General features: G+C 31.3%; 1 protein-coding gene across 1 annotated transcript; it reads left to right on the plus strand.

The window, feature by feature from the left end:
* The first annotated feature begins 1,760 nt into the window (after positions 1 to 1,760).
* Positions 1,761 to 3,160, plus strand: LOC110667454 (uncharacterized). Its single transcript, XM_021828304.2, has one exon. The coding sequence runs from the start codon at positions 2,101 to 2,103 to the stop codon at positions 3,025 to 3,027; it is 927 nt and encodes a 308-aa protein (XP_021683996.2). The 5' UTR covers positions 1,761 to 2,100; the 3' UTR covers positions 3,028 to 3,160.
* The last annotated feature ends 13,870 nt before the right edge of the window (positions 3,161 to 17,030 follow it).

Raw genomic sequence — 17,030 nt, forward strand, 5'->3', positions numbered from 1 at the left:
TTAAATTATAAAAATAAAATCATAAATTTTAGAAATTGAATCGAATCAAAATGGGTGAAAAATAGAATCGAATTAAATTACTCTATTTTAATTCGGTTTGATTTAAATTAATCGGTTTGATTTTTAATTGATTTTTTAATTTAGACTTAATTTTCAAGTTATTTGATCTAATTTTAACTTTGATTTGAACTTAATAACCATTAATCAATGAAATTAAACAATTAATATATATATAATTAAATATAATTTATAAATTTTTCATAAAATAAATCAATTCAAAAATCAATTCGATTCGATTTAGTTTGATTTAACTATATAAATTACTATTCGATTTGGTTCGATTTAATTAATTTTTTTCTTTTCAAAATCGAATCGAACTGAAATAATTGAAATTTTTATAATGTAAAATCAAATTAAACCAATTAAATTTTAAAATCTAATCGATTAAATTGAATTAATTCGATTTGATTTAATTTTTTGATTTGAATTGAATTATGCTCGGCTCTACTCTCTATATGAGGTGGTGGTTGGAACTTGTAGGACACTAAAAGAACCCCCCCAATTCTTCATTGGTTGGTAAGTCCCAAGAATTCTGAAGTCACAAACACAGACATTTTAAGACAATGGTAGACTCTAGGGATAGCTAAACATCTAATTTCCCTACAGTTGGTGGTTTCATTATTGACGTCTAGTCATTACTTCATGCCATGCACACAATTGAGATGAGGCAAATAATAATAATACATATACAAACTATAAAAAATGTTTTTATAATTCAAATAAAATAATTATAGATATTAATTTCTCAAAGACCATCTTATATTGTAATTTCTAACTCATTTCAGGATGCTACACCAACAGCTACACGACCTATTTTGTTGCTAATTTCAACACCCTTGATACTTTTTCCTCACCATTTTTCACTGCAATTTTTGGGTGGTGGTGGTGGTGGTTTATAGATAGAGTTTCTCTTTCACCAACTTCAGAAGGTGCTGTAGCATGACAATTAGTTGGCCCCAAGGATTCCGGTAGATTGCTCATTCGCCTTTTTTATAGGTTCAATAACAAATGCCATAATCATGGAGGATGGAGAAGGTCGCAACAAATTAAAAAGAAAAATTCAAATTAAATTTATCTTCTCTCTATAATTAAATTAATCAGAAAAAAACTCATGTTTATATCCATATTGATAATTTTATATTTACTCCAATGATCTAAAATCAGCAAACGTTGATTGAACAAGGGCCAATAGGAAGGCAGTGACCTCCATCTCTTTCAAATTAAACGGAGCCCAAAGACTTGGTGAACCAAACAAGTACTGCAAATCAAAATTTTAGTTGAAGGAATCTGGAGAAGAGACTATTTGTTAAAGTGTTAAGCAAAAGCAAAGTCCAGATTAAAGGTAGAATCATCATTTAATGTCCCTTTTTTCTTTGAATAATAAATCAATGCTCCCTTCATTAAAAGCAAAAAAACTAGTTTGTTGAGTAGTTGTTAATTACCATTTCATCATGGATCCTTGAGTGGACAACCTCTCTATCTCTCTGTGTCAGTGGCATCATGTCTAAATCCCAACTACATTTCTAATAGCACCAAACTTCTTATTCATGGCTGTAACCATTACTTTTTTTCAAAAAAAAAAAAAAAAAGGTTTCATGAATAAACCTCATTGCTTGTCTATTTTCTTTCTAATCTGCAAAGAAATGAAGTCCCATAAAAATAAAATAAATTATTACTAGTAGAAAACAAAACAACAAAACTCTCTAAGGCCAGTCCAAATAGAACCCCTACAGCCTCAAAATAGAAAAATCTTATACTCAGATTCACCCATCCGTGCAAAGTGAAAATAAAATAAAATATAGCAAAAAAAAAAAAAAAACCAAAAATAAAACTAGAAAATCAACTGGCTGTTTTACTATATCCTCTCCTCCTATCCTCACTCTCTTCGTTTCCCAGCTTCAAGAAAACTCTCGCCTGTATCTCTTTCTCACAGAACAGAGTAAACGGAGACAACCCCAATGCCCTCATATACATAGATGATATAGAGAGAGAGAGAGAGAGAGAGAAAGAGAGAGAGAGAGGGAGAGAGAGTTGGAAGAGATGAAGCTATCTACAAAACCCATATCGAGTCCGGGTCGGACCGAGAAGTACCCGCCGCCATTGATGAGATTTTTGAGGAGCAATGGTGGTAGCAGAAGTAGAGGCAAGTCACGTTCAAGCCCTATGTTCGTTAGGAAGAAGAACGCCGCTATTGAAACCCAAGAGCCTTCTTCTCCTAAAGTCACCTGCATGGGACAGGTTAGAATCAAGCGGTCCAAGCAAGACAAGACCCGACCCGGTAAAGCCAAACGCTACTGTAAATGGATGCGAAACACCTTGTTTTGCCATCATCGTTCAAAAATGAAGCTCAAACCCAAGTGTTGTATGCCTTCATGGAGCAACTGGGTAATGTTTTTAAAGGTGGGTTTTAACAGAAAAAGCAAAATTAGGGAGGATTCTTCAAAGGTTGAACCAAAATTCGTCAACAGAAGTGAAGACTTAGAGCAAGAAAGTCAAGAGGAAGAAGACGCATATGTTTCTACAGTTATTTCACCACCAAAGAACGCTTTATTATTGACGAGAAGCAGATCTGCGCCATACAGGTCTTCTTCTTTAGCTAGTAGATTTTGGGGCTCACCTTTGGAAAGTGAAGAAACTGAGCAAAAACGGAGTCCAGAGCAAGAGAATACACAAGAAGACAGTCCCACATCAAAAAGGGAGTCTGTTTATAGAGAATCCAATCAAGAAACAAGATTAGATCCACAAACTGAAGAAAAGTTAAGTTTTTTCAAAGGATTTGAAGGTCCAGTTACTTCAATTAGAGAAAGGACAATGAACCCTGCAAAAATTGAAGAATTAAGAACAGAGGAAGATGGCACTGTACATCCTTTGATACTCACAAGGTGCAAATCAGAACCAGCGAGAACAGGAGAGAAGCTTGATCCAGAGTTGAGTTTCTGGAAGAAGAGAAGGTTGGGTTTCACATGAATAATTAATGGCTGAATTAACCTTTTTTTCTCCTTTTTTTCTACTACTTTTTTTTGTTTATTTTCATTTTTTAAGGTAATTGAACTGAATATAGTTTTTGAACTTGAAAGTATAATTGCTATTATTTTTATCATTATTATTGTTATCATTTGTTTTTATGATATTATATGTGGAGCTGAAGGAGAGAATCTCTATGGCTCTTTGATACTATAAAAAAGCTGAATTGGTAATGAACAGAAAGATGCAACGGTGAAATTGTTTGTTATTGTTGTTTTTATGTGTTAATGTTTAGTCTGTATGGCTGTCACTGCTCATGGGCAGCTGTATATATTTCTGTCTGTGTTGTTATTAAATTAATTTTTATGATTTTTTTTGGCAATCTGGACTATTTTTATTAGTTTTTAATGTTTATGCTTTATGGGTATCTCAGGATCATTGTGATTTTGATTAGTCTAATCACCTTTGGATCCTCTGACTTCCTTTTTATACAGTGGTGAAAGTTTATAACATCTTCATCAGGTGAAGAGAACTTCATTTTTACCCTCAATGGTGCCTAGGTTTATTTGTGGTGAAGTAAAGGAATAATGTGCAGACAATATGATTGTGTCTTATTAGACTTGTTTTGCCCCTTTAATTCTTTGATTTTAGTGAAATATCTTTAAACCTGTTTTACTTGAGCAATTAAGATCTATAAGTTATTATAATATGAGAAAAGTTTAGTCAAAAGGTTGCATAAAGATCTGTAAGTTATTATAATATGAAAAAGTTTTAGTCAAAAGGTTGCATAATTCAGTTCTATCATATTTGATAGCTACAGGATCTGTTACTATTCAGAAGGACCACATTGGTTGACAAACTTAGCCCATCATCATTTCCCACTGGATAAGAATTTAGGGGTGGAAATTCTCTTAAACCAAACTGCTTGATCCTGTGTTAAATGGAAAGATTTGGGTTCAAATATAATTTCTTTTGAAATAGAATGAGGGTGAAGATTGGGAAAGGAAAGGAAAGGACTATCCTGTTGTGTAGCTCAGATTCATTGCTTGGAGAATGAAAAAGAAAATCCAGTTTGGAAATTGGGCAAGCAATATCTTCCTTGTTGACAAAAAATCAAGAGTGTCTACAAAGAGCAACTTTGGCCCATCTTTTAAGCATAAAAGTGCAACAAGTCTTTTTCAATGGTTGCATTGGCCATACCCTCTTGCTTTCTGCATGCTAGGCTCTCCAAAGTGCCCTCAACTAGTCCTGAGCTTAATGTAACCCTACCAAGTATCAGAAATCAAAGCTTCAATCCTCAAGGCCCCATGTAACTACTAACCTTTTGTTCAAGTTTTTGTGGAATTCTCAAAGAGCAATATCAAAAAAAATAGGCAAGTCTTAACCGATTAGCTTTAACTCATTGATATTGAGTCATCTGTAGAGTTTTGAAGTCTCAAATTTGAATTTGAACCAAAGCTAAATAAACCAAAAGAAAAAAAAAATAATAAAAGAACTACATCCCAATCAGCACACATGTTTCCCTCTTCATATGCATAATTAACCTGAAACTATCCATGGACAAAGAGAGTAACCTCTTTTCTTCTTTAGTGTTTGCATTTCAGCTTCTGGAAAGGGTCAAATGGACATGTCCTTTTAACTCTTGTATGTGAAGGAAATTATTTGATGGCTTTGTCATTTTTTGACCAATGACCTCTGGGTCACAACTCACAATGCAACAATCTTTTTCATTGTAATCTTGGTATTGTATACCAACAAATGTGTGAAATGGATGGTGAATCCTACATGCGCTATCTAATTTGATGAATGTCATATATACAGACAAACTACTGGGTTTGAAAAGTTAGGTCTGAATATGAAGCCATGTATTGTATCCTCAGTTGGGTTTGGTGGATCAAATTATTAGGCTATTTGCATGAAAGGAGCAGTGTTCAGAGCCTTTTGTTCACAGAAAAAGGCAGCTTCTTTTTTTTTTTTTTTTTTAATTTCCTGGGCTAGCACTGAAGTCCAAGGTTATATCACAGGTGACCTATCAAGTCAGTGGGCCTGTACTTGGTACTAACAAAGGCAATTACATCCAAATGATCAACCTTTAATATGACATTTCAACACATTTTCTTCAAATTTGATGACTGAACGAAACAGCCACTCATAAAATCATATCATGGGCGATGCTTAGAGCCCATGATATATTTGAGTATTTCAGCATTTTATGTGCATGGTTCATTCTTCTGAATCTCTCTCTTCTAGTCTTTTCTTTTCTTTTCTTTTTTTCCCTTTTCTTATGGGATTTAATTGAGTTTAAAAGAAAATATTTAGCCATTAATGTCATAATCATGCATTAAGGATCAATAATGGAACCTGTTCTGTCCAACAGAGTGAGTACAAGATGATTATTTCAAGTCAACATGTTTCAAGAGAAAACTTTTGTGACAAATTAGTTGGATTTTTACACAGATATGTGACACTTGTTAAATGATTTGATTGCATGAATTAGAAAAGTGATTTGATTAATTCACCTAAAAAAATTATTAATTAACTTATCCATATTAAAGCCCAATATAATAAAAAGAAAAAGGAAGGGACTAAAATTATATAAAGTAATATTAAAAATTTATAATATTTTAATATAATAACAAAGTTAAAATATAATTAAAAAATCGATATAATTAAAATTACAGCTTATTTACAAGCTTTTTTCTATACACAAGAAATGCAAACATAAATGTTATTTTTTCCAGGGACAGTGCAAATGAAGGGCAACCTGTGAGATTTCTGGCTCAAATACTATAAAGCAGGCAGGCAAGTTAGTGTCTCTGTAATCCAAGATCTATTCATATCCAGCCAGGGCATAGCTGTTGATGTTGGAGCCAACTTGACCCCCCATTTGAAGCTTACCATAAGAGCAAGTAGGGATCATAATGTGAACATCATAATTCATTAGTTTGAGTTCCCAACTACCTCTCTTTTCTATAATTTATTGTATGCCACTGTACACTTCCCCCCTCTAATTAAGAGTATCCTTTAGGTCATATTCTACCCATAAACTCTGTTGGGTAAATTTTAGGTTTGTTTTTGTTTTCTTCTTACAAATCTGAAAGAAATTATGACTCATGCCCTGATTGAATTATTTTGAAAAGAGATTATTTAGTCTCAATACAAAGCATAGGATATATATATATATATATATTCTTATCATCTAAAATAATAAAAAGTTTATTTTCCTTTGAATGGTCAGAAAAAGAAGGATTTGAAATCTTTTCTTTTCTTTTGCTGTTAATGGTTGGAAAAGGAAGGATTTGAAAGAGGTGTTGTAGTTGACAAGAACTAAACATTGCTTGGATATAAGAGAGTAGAAGCATATATACATATTGGACAAAAAGTTGATCTCCTTTCTCATTAATTTTCTTTCCAAAGTCATAGCAACTTGTTATTTATCTTTTCATGCTTGTCTGTATCCTTTATTCCACTACCTTCCAGGTCTTTGTGCAGCTTAACAGTGCTATACACCCTTGGATTTATATCATCTTCATATATTTTTTTACCCTCACAATGAAGTTATTTGTCATTAATTAGTTAAAATGCCTTACATTATTCATAAATTTTCAAGTATTTGCTTCATGATTTAATTAGACTTCCATGGAGTTTATATAAAAAAAATGTGTGCATATGGTTAATGCATATATAGGGGATTATGTTAGTTGAAGATGATGATGAGATGACAATTCAGTTAATTAAGGGCATAGGATTGGTGGAATCCAAATATATATTTTGACTAACTAATTGGTGATTATCCAATAAAATTATTTTTTTAAAGCCATTAAAAATTCAATCATATCACCACATGAATGTTACATTTGGCCTTTTGTTTTTCTTTAGAAATCAAATACACTAATTATTACAAGATACATACACCCATCCACCCAACTTATAGGCCAACTAATAATAATTGGCTAGCATGGGAGAAGTTGGATTTATCTTATTTTTAATTTTTTTAATCTAAATTAATCTAATAATTTCAATTTAAACTTAATTTATTTTAAAAATTAAGATTTATAAATTAAATTTCTCAATTTAAATAAAAAATTAAAATGTTTAATATTCAAATTTCTTAATTTTAGTCCAAAAATTAAGAATTTTAATTTCTTGACTTTCTTTATTTTTTAGATAAATTGAGTTTAAATTAAATTTTTTTGACTAATTTAGACAAAAAAAATTAAAATAAACTAAATTAAAATTTTTTAATAAGTAATAAATATAGAAGTGAAATTGAGTTTTAAGCTAATAATAATTCTCTTGAAAATGATCTCTCCTGCCTTGGACCAAATTAATCTCTTTTCTCCAAATTTAAGTTGAATTAAAAAAAAATATCACAATTGATATTGTCCTATTATCATTCTAATTTCCTTTTTTTTTCTCCCTCATGAACATAATTGTAAAAAAGAGAGAAGCTTCATTCCCATTAATTCCTAGTGACTCCTAAGTTATATCATGATTTTATTTTTATACTTCAAATAATTTTAAGAATAATAAAGCCATTAGTAGTATTTAAACTTAATATTTTCTACACTATAAATAAATATTTTTTTATTTAGTAATGTGATAATTTGACATGTAAAATAGAGTGATTGTGATTCTAATATGGGGGGCCAATAATATTGGAGAGATAGTACCACACTATAATTAGTCAATTTTGGGTAATTTATTTATTATTAATTAATTTAATTATTAAATTAAGACAAACTCAGAGGTTAAAACATCAAGAAAATGTTGAGGTGAAATGATTATGATATCATGATGAGAATATAGTAGTTGAGACTTCATAGCCCACATCATGAAAAATTATTTATATTTTAGGTAGCTTGTTATTATATTTCACAAATAATTATACTTTATTGAGATTGAAATCTTTCTAATTATATGTTGAAATTTTCTATATAAATACATATGGCATCAAAATCACCAAATCTCTCTATTAATTACCTCCAATGAAGCAGAATTATTATATCTCAAAAGATATATGGATGATGATTGTACTTTTTGCTAAGAGAACCCTTTGAAATGACATCTGTGAAATCTAATGTTCCTCTCCATTATCTTATTTTTTTTTTCCTATGGATAATTACCTTTAAACTTTAGAAATTATAGTAAAATTATTTTTAAATTTAAAAATATAATATAAAATTTTTTAAATTTTAAAATTTTATATAGTAAAATCTTTTTTATTCTCAATAATTAGTCTATAAATAATACATTAATATAGACAATCTAAAGTAGAGATAATGTAAATGATTACTGTTATTTTTTTAAGATATAATTCTTCTAATCAACTGTTATATATTTAATGTTTTATTATTTCATACGATTAAAATTATTTAATGATTAATTTATAAAGAAAATCATAGTTAATTTTGTTACTATCACATAGAGAAAAGATAATTATTCATATTACTATTATTTTAGATTGCATAAACTGATTATTGAAAATTAAAAGAATTTTACTATATAAAATTTTAAAATTCAAGGAAATTTTACGTTATATTTTTAAATCGAAGAATGAATCTTGAAATTTATCCCTTTTTCTACATATAAACCACATTATTCATATTACTTGCAGAAAATCTTTGTGATAAAGGTTTTGAGGCAAAGTTTACTTCTTCTCTATGTACAATCAATAACTTAGATAATGACACATTGTTCATTGCCAATAGATCCAATAATGTTTACTTGCTTGACATGAATAATTTTAAAACTAATTATGGTACATGTCTAATATCTTTTGATAACTCTAGTTATTTATGGCATAGAAGACTAGGTCATGCAAGCATGCATACACTCTCAAAACTATCTAAGAAAGAACTTGTTAATAGTCTTCCTAAGATTAATTTTGAAAATGAATTTCAATGTAGAGCATGTGCACTAGGAAAGCATACTAGAGCATCTTTTAAATCTAAAAATATTGTGTCTACCACTAGGCCATTAGAATTGCTTCATCTTGATTTATTTGGACCCGTATCTCCTACTAGTCTTGGTGGGAAGTCATATGCTTTAGTTATTGTTGATGACTATTCAAGATACACATGGACATTTTTTCTTGCTCACAAGGATGAAACTTTTGAAAAATTCATCTCTTTTAGTAAAATGGTTCAAAATAAAAAAGGTTTTTGTATCACATCTATAAGAAGTGACCATGGAACTGAATTTGAAAATCATTTATTTGAGAGATATTGTAATAAACATAGAATCAACCATAATTTTTCAACTGCTAGAACCCCACAACAAAATGGAGTTGTAGAAAGGAAAAATAGGACTTTGCAAGAAATGACTAGAACAATGTTGAATGAAAATAATTTGCCAAAGTAGTTTTGGGCTGAAGCTGTTAATACATCTTGCTATGTGTTGAATAGAATTTTGATTAGACCAATTTTGAAAAAGACCATTTATGAGCTGTGGAAAGGAAGAAAACCAAATATCTCATATTTCAAAGCATTTGGTTGTAAGTGCTATATTTTAAATAACAAGAAGGATAACTTAAAGAAATTTGATGCTAAATCTGATGAAAGAATCTTTCTTGGATATTCAACAAAGAGTAAAGCCTATAGAGTGTTCAATAGAAGAACTTTAGTTATTGAGGAAACTATTCATGTTTTGTTTGATGAGACTAACCCTTCTATCAGAAGGAAAAATATTTGTGATGATAATAATGAGCAGGTATTTGGAAAAGAAAATATAATATCAAGTCGAGAAACGGAACAAATTAATGGCAAAGATGAAGAAACTCAAGGAGATATCACAATAGATGTCCATAATGCCAATGATGATCAAATCAATGAAGAAATGCCAAATTTGGAAGAATTACAAGTAAATGAGTCCCAACATGAAGATTTACCTAAAGAATGGAGATTCCATAGAAATCATCCCCAAGAAGACATTATTGATGATCCATCTCAGAGGATAATGACTAGAGCACAATTGAGAAGATATTTTGGTAATGTTGCTTTTGTTTCACAAATTGAACCTAAATGTTTTGAAGATGCTCAAAATGATGAAAATTGGATTCTTGCCATGCAAGAAGAACTAAATCAATTTGAGAGAAATAAAGTTTGGAATTTAGTGCCTAAACCAAAAGATCATTCAATTATTGGTACTAAATGGGTTTTTAGAAACAAAATGGATGAAAAAGGCAATGTTGTTAGAAACAAAGCTAGATTAGTGGCTCAAGGCTACAACCAAGAGGAAGGGATTGATTTTGATGAAACCTTTGCTCTGATTGCTAGAATTGAAGCTATTAGAATGTTGTGTGCTGTTGCATGTTACAAGGACTTTATGCTTTATCAAATGGATGTCAAGAGTGCATTTTTAAATGGTTATATTGATGAGGAAGTGTATGTTGCACAACCTCCAGGCTTTGAAAATCATGAGCATCCAAATCATGTTTATAAACTTACTAAAGCTTTATATGGTTTAAAACAAGCTCCTAGAGCGTGGTATGAAAGGCTTAGTAAATTCCTTTTACAATATGATTTTCAAAGAAGCAAAGTGGACACAACACTTTTTGTTAAGAAGCATCATAATGATATGCTCATTGTGCAAATTTATGTTGATGATATAATTTTTGGTGCTACTAACGAATCTCTTTGCAAGAAAATTTCTAAGATTATGCAGAATGAATTTGAGATGAGTATGATGGGTGAGCTCACATTCTTCCTTGGACTTCAAATTAAGCAAATGAAAGATGGCATCTTCATAAATCAATCAAAGTACATCAAGGACATGTTAAAGAAATTTAAAATGGAAGATTTGAAGAGCATGGGCACTCCTATGAGTTCAACAATTAAAATGGACAATGATGAAAAAGGTAAAGAAGTAGATACAAAGCTTTATAGAGGTATGATTGGCTCTCTTTTGTACCTTACTGCATCTAGACCAGACATACACTTTAGTGTTTGCTTGTGTGCAAGATTTCAATCATGTCCAAAAGAATCCCATCTAAGTGCAGTTAAAAGGATCTTTAGATACCTCATTAGCACATACTCAATTGGTTTATGGTATCCAAAATGTGAATCATTTAATCTTATTAGTTATAGTGATTCCGATTTTGCTGGAAGTAGATTGGATAGAAAAAGTACTTCAGGTACTTGTCAATTTCTTGGTCTTGCATTAGTTTCTTGGCACAGCAAGAAACAAACTTTAGTAGCTTTATCTGCAGCTGAGGCAGAATATATAGCTACTGGTAGTTGTGTTGCTCAAATTTTATAGATGAAACAATAATTGGAAGATTTTGGTTTAAAATATAATCTTGTTCCAATTAGGTGTAACAACACAAGTGCCATAAACTTGATCAAAAATCTAGTCCAACATTCAAGAACAAAACATATTGAGATCAGACATCATTTTATTAGAGATCATGTCCAAAATGGAAATATCAAAATAGAATTTATTGCCTCTAAAGATCAACTTGCTGATATTTTTACAAAACTACTTAATGAGGAAACCTTTTGTAAAATTAGAAGGGAAATTGGCATGAATGAACCACTTGCTTGAAATTTAAGTCATTGTAATTTAATATATTTGCATTTTATCCAATATGTGAGTAATTTGCTGTGATATAAGTTTGCTGAGAAAACTCTGATGAACATTAGCTAAATTGTTTGTATACTCGAGAAATTAGTTTACTAAGTTGTATGCTAATGTTGCGTGACTAAAATTAGTTTGTTGTATCGTGTACTGTTCAAGTTTCAAACTAAAAAGTGATTGTGCTTAAAACTCTCTGCGTGTCCAGCAATGCACTTACCTATTCACATTTGGTATCACATTCTCAGTGTTGTGTCAGACATATAGAAATGTATATTTGTGCATATAAAGATAGATAGACATATTTGAAATAAAAAAAAAAAATTAAGTTCAGATAAAGTACACTAAAATAGAAAAGCGTGGGACTCAAGAAACTTAAACCTCTGCTACACGAAACTGTCACCCACTTTTCTTCTCTCCTTTGCATTGGCTTACGGCACTACATCTCCAAAAAAAATTTTTCGGCAAATCTAACCCATTTTCATCAGACCGCTCATCTCTTTCATTTCTCCTTCATTCATCACTGCACTGAAAGCCATTTTAGATTTCACCATTCTTTTTAGTCTTCATTTCCCATTGATGGCTCGCACTAAACGCAAATCCCCTGCTACTGCTGTTGCTTCGTCATCCTCATCAGCATTTGACGATCTCACTGTCGCCGCATTACAGAAGAAATTGAAAGAAAAGAAGAACTCACCTGAACCTGAATCAACTGGTGCATCCTCCGACCCATCTAAGGTTGTCGAACCCACTGTATCGGCACCAAAAAAGAAAAAGAGAAGAAAAATGCGAGGGATTGATACCCAACGCAAAAAGGGTGCTGGCCAATCTTCGGGTTCTGTTGATAAAGCGCTGCTTGATTGTAAATTCATCAAATGGGATTACTTTGGTCAGGTAAATTTTCAATTCAAAGAACTTTTTGAGTTTTAAGAATGGATGACTGTTTGTGAGTGTACAAATGCGTATTACCCTAGACTGGTTCAAGACTTTTATAGAACTCTAAAAACAGTTGATGACGAAGACAAATTTAAAGTTGTTTTGAATGATAGTGTGTATGTTGTTTCTGTTGAGATGATTGCTAAGGCTTTGAAATTGCCTAATGATGGAAATAAAATCTCCACTCATAGAGATGTTGCTAGGGTTTCGGGCTTTAACTTGGCAAAGTTTGAAAATGAAGTCTTCCCTGCCAATACTGCCACCAATGAGAAGTCCACTAGCACAAAAGCTTTTTGACATATTAAAATCATTCATAGTATGGTGAACTACATTTTTTGTCCTAAGTCTGGCAGCTATGGTTATTTGAGTTATCTGGATATGTGCATCATGTGGCACATTGTTAACAAAGTAAGGATGAATTTGGCTTATTTGATTTTCAAGAATATGTGTAAAGCTTATGGGATTGGAAAATTGCCTTATGCACATCTCTTGACTGCTTTATTTAAAGAGCTGAATATAAATGTTTCTAAGGAAAGTTCTAGGACAGATTTGATTGTGCTTAGAGAAATTCACTCTGATACTGATGGAAGAAAGAAAAGGTTTGAAAAAGGTGGTTCTTCCTCAGCTAAGGTTGGTTCAGATTCTACAAATGAGTTTATGAGTGAGCTTCAAGGGCTAAAAACTGCTATTAATGAGCAATTTAGTACAACCCATCAGTCCATTGAACTTCTGAGAAAATTTGTGGATGTGGTTGACTACAAAATGAGTCACTTGCTTACTCAAAATGAGGAATTGAAGAAACTGATTGTGGATCTTCAGCAGGCCAAGGAAACTGGTTTCCCAACCAAAGTTGAGACTGTTGTACCTGCAAATGATGCCTCATCTCCAGCTACTCAAGTCTCTACTCATGGTACTGATAGGGGTGAAGGTAATAAGGTTGGTGAGTCTCCAGCTGCTGTGGCACATAAAAGTGAACAAGTGGTTGAATCTGAAATTGAACCTGCAGCTGAAGCCCCTGTTGAACATACTAGTGAACAGGTTGTTGAACCTGAAGTTGGACCTGAAACTGATGTCCCTATTGAGCATGGTAGTGAAAAAGTTGTAGAACCCGAAAGTGAGCCAGCTGTTAAACCTCAGAGTGAACCACTTCTGGAACCTGCAGCTGCCTCTACACAGCAGAAGGAAGCATCTCTAAAGGATCACTAAGACAGTGCTCCATCTCAACTATCTGCAGTTGCTGCACCTCCAGCCAAGAAAGGTAGAAAAAGATCTAAGTCTACCATGTCAAATCCATACCAGTCCCTAGCTACTGCCCTTCAACCACCATCTGATGAAGATGAAGCACAGAAACATGACCAGTTGGCTGACTAAGGTTCTCAGCCACCTGCTGCTAAACCCACCAGGAAAAAGATGGTGCCTTCCAAAGCCACTCGCAGGAGCAAAAGACTTAATGATTAGCACATAATCTGGATTTTTAGTTTCCTATCTGCATTTTTAGTTTACTAGTCTGTTTGCTACTATTGTTGACTGCCTTTTTAGTTTGCTACTGTTTACCTTACTGAGTTTAAGTTTGGGCTAACATGATTCTTTTTGGGTTATTTTCTCGTGTTTCCTTTTTGGATGATGACAAAAAGGGGGAGAATAGGATGGATATGTGTTTATACTTGTGTTTTATACTTTGACAAATGGAAGTATGTTTATGTGCATATTATTATTTTTGAGAATATTGTGAAGTATGTTTATGTGCATATTATTTTTGAGAATATTGTGAATATCTTATGAATATGTTTTATAGCATAAACTCAGGGGGAGCTTTTGTATAGCTGATAATTGTCTTGGAAATTATGTGCATATATTTAGGGGGAGCATTTTTCTGCATACTAACTTGCTTGGATATACATGAACTTACGCTTATTCTTATTGATTCTTGATTGATGATTCAATTGAGTTTTTGTCATCATCAAAAAGAGGGAGATTGTTGACCCTGTATAGCTCAAAATGAGCATTGATTTTGATGATAACAAAACTCAAACAGAATCTATCTAACCCAACTTTAAAGTGATGTGTAGATTCATTTTCCTTTTCATAAAGAATCTTTGAAGTTGCACCTAAGGAGAAAGGATACTCAAAGGCATTTCAAGACAAATCCAAGATGAGAAAAGAACAAGATTATGAAAACCAAGACCCAAAGTAAAGGTATGAAAGTCATAGAGGTAGAGATTGAGTCTTAGGTCTTATGTGAAAAGAATAGATGAGAGTTTAGTCGAATGGAGCTCAAAAATGAAACTTTATTTTCTAATTACTTTTTCTCATCATGACCTTAGATACTACTATTGGAACTTATTTTTCTTCTTAAGGTCTAAATCTTTATTTTTAAATATTACAAGATTGAGACATGCAGCTATTGACTTAGTTTGCTAACTGCTTTCCTGAAATATTAGTTTGCTAATATATTTGTTAAAAATTAGTTTACTAACTAGTTTACTGCTGTTGCCAAAATTTCATTAGTTTATTAAATGATCAGAGCTGCTCAACTTCGCACAAAAAGACAAAATAACGGCCATTTTGTGTTGAGCAGTGTGTATAACGTTCCAAAAAAATTTCAAATGGTCTAAAATGATTTGGGACTATAAATACACATTCTTTACTTTATTTTACACTTGATGAAAGCTTACATTTAAACTCCAACTTTGATTTTTCATTTATTGCTTTCATTCAAGAGCTTTAAAGTTTTTGAGCTACCATTGGCAAATCAACTCATCTCTTCTTTATAGTTTGATTTTTATTGAGTAAGAGTGAGTGTTAAAACATTAAGTTGCATTTAAGAGAGGTTGTACAAGCACTTATTAAAGCTTGAGAGAGAGTAAGTGCTTGAGATAGCACTTGTCAAGGGTTCAAGCTACTTTGGTAAAAGCTTGGTATTGAAAAGTTATAAAGGGCTTTTGGTCTCTTGGCTCTAAAAGAGCAAATAGTGAAGAGAAGACTCAAAGAGGGTTCTTTGAGAGAGTGGATGTAGGCTAGTTAAGCCGAACCACTATAAAAATCATTGTGTTTGATCTCTCTAACCTTAACCTCTTTACTTTTGTGCAATTTAATTTTTATACATGACCTTGAATGTTGATTGAATATATTGAGTTGATATATTTGAGGATTTATGAGTATGATGAGAAATTAGTTGAATATTTTGTGATGCATGTTGTGATAGCTATAAATATTGATTAAAGCTTGAATTGCAACTTATGAACACTTTATTGAAATACATATCACTGTCATTATATATTAAGAAGCACCTAGTTGAACAAAGCCACAATTTTTCATTAGGCTACAAGCAAGGGCCGAAAAATTGTTAAAGTCTAATTCACCCCCCTCTTGGACTATTTTGGGACAACAACATTATATTTTTAAATCGAGTAACAAATCTTGAAATTTATCCCTTTTTATATATATAAACCACATTATTCATATTACTTGCAGAAAATCTTTCTTGAATTTCATAAAAATAGAAAATTTTTATTAGGATTAGACAGCTTATCTTGTTAGTTGGTCTTGCTTACACCCTTCATGGCAATAATTGTTTTTATTAATTTAATAATATTAACATAACTTAGAATTAATATTTAATTTAATAATAACCAAAAATATATTTTAAAATATATATATTTTTTAATTATTAAACTTATAAATTAAAGTTACCAATAATTGAATTATCCTTATCTTTCTTTTTTTTTTTTTTTATCACATAAAGATTCAAAGTATACTATTAACTTCACCTAATTCCCTCTAATTAAAGGTCCCATTCCTTAAAAAAAATAATGAAAGAAAGTGCCCACCAACCTTTTTTTTTCCCCTTTGTTTTTGTTGGGCTGTGGGATGTGAAGATATATATTAAAGAAAAAATAATTCCCAACCTTATTCCTATTGAGAAATTTTAGTATTTGTCAATTTTAGCTATTGATTTTGCTCTAAAGAAATATAAACAGAAACAAAAGGTGTGAGATTAATGTGAAAGTCCTGCCAAGATATGAAAAACTATATAATAAAACTGATGTATGTATAATAATTTTATTGTAATCGTTGATTGTGATCAGTCTTATCATAATTAATGATTATAATTAAACCGTTATATGTATAACGATTACACCGAATAAAAATTTATAAATAAGACATGTACCTACACAAGACATTATAATAATTTCCACACATGACTTGTCTACACCATCACTACAAATACATAAATAAAAAATAATTATATACATATATTGAATTTTTTTTTTTAATTTTTATGGTTAAAGGTCTTTTTAAATTAAAATTTGTGTATTAAAATTAAGTTTTTTTGTTTTTTTCAAACCGACTTAATAATGAGAGAAAATAATAGCGTAAAATCTATTTAGGTGTATATATGATATGGTTAGAATACATAAATGTTCCAACCAACACATCGACATCGTTACCTAGCAACCTATTGCGGTGTCGATTGTGACCATTTCATTTAATTT

This window comes from Hevea brasiliensis, chromosome 3, assembly GCF_030052815.1.
Source record: "Hevea brasiliensis isolate MT/VB/25A 57/8 chromosome 3, ASM3005281v1, whole genome shotgun sequence".
Classification (NCBI taxonomy): Eukaryota; Viridiplantae; Streptophyta; class Magnoliopsida; order Malpighiales; family Euphorbiaceae; genus Hevea; species Hevea brasiliensis.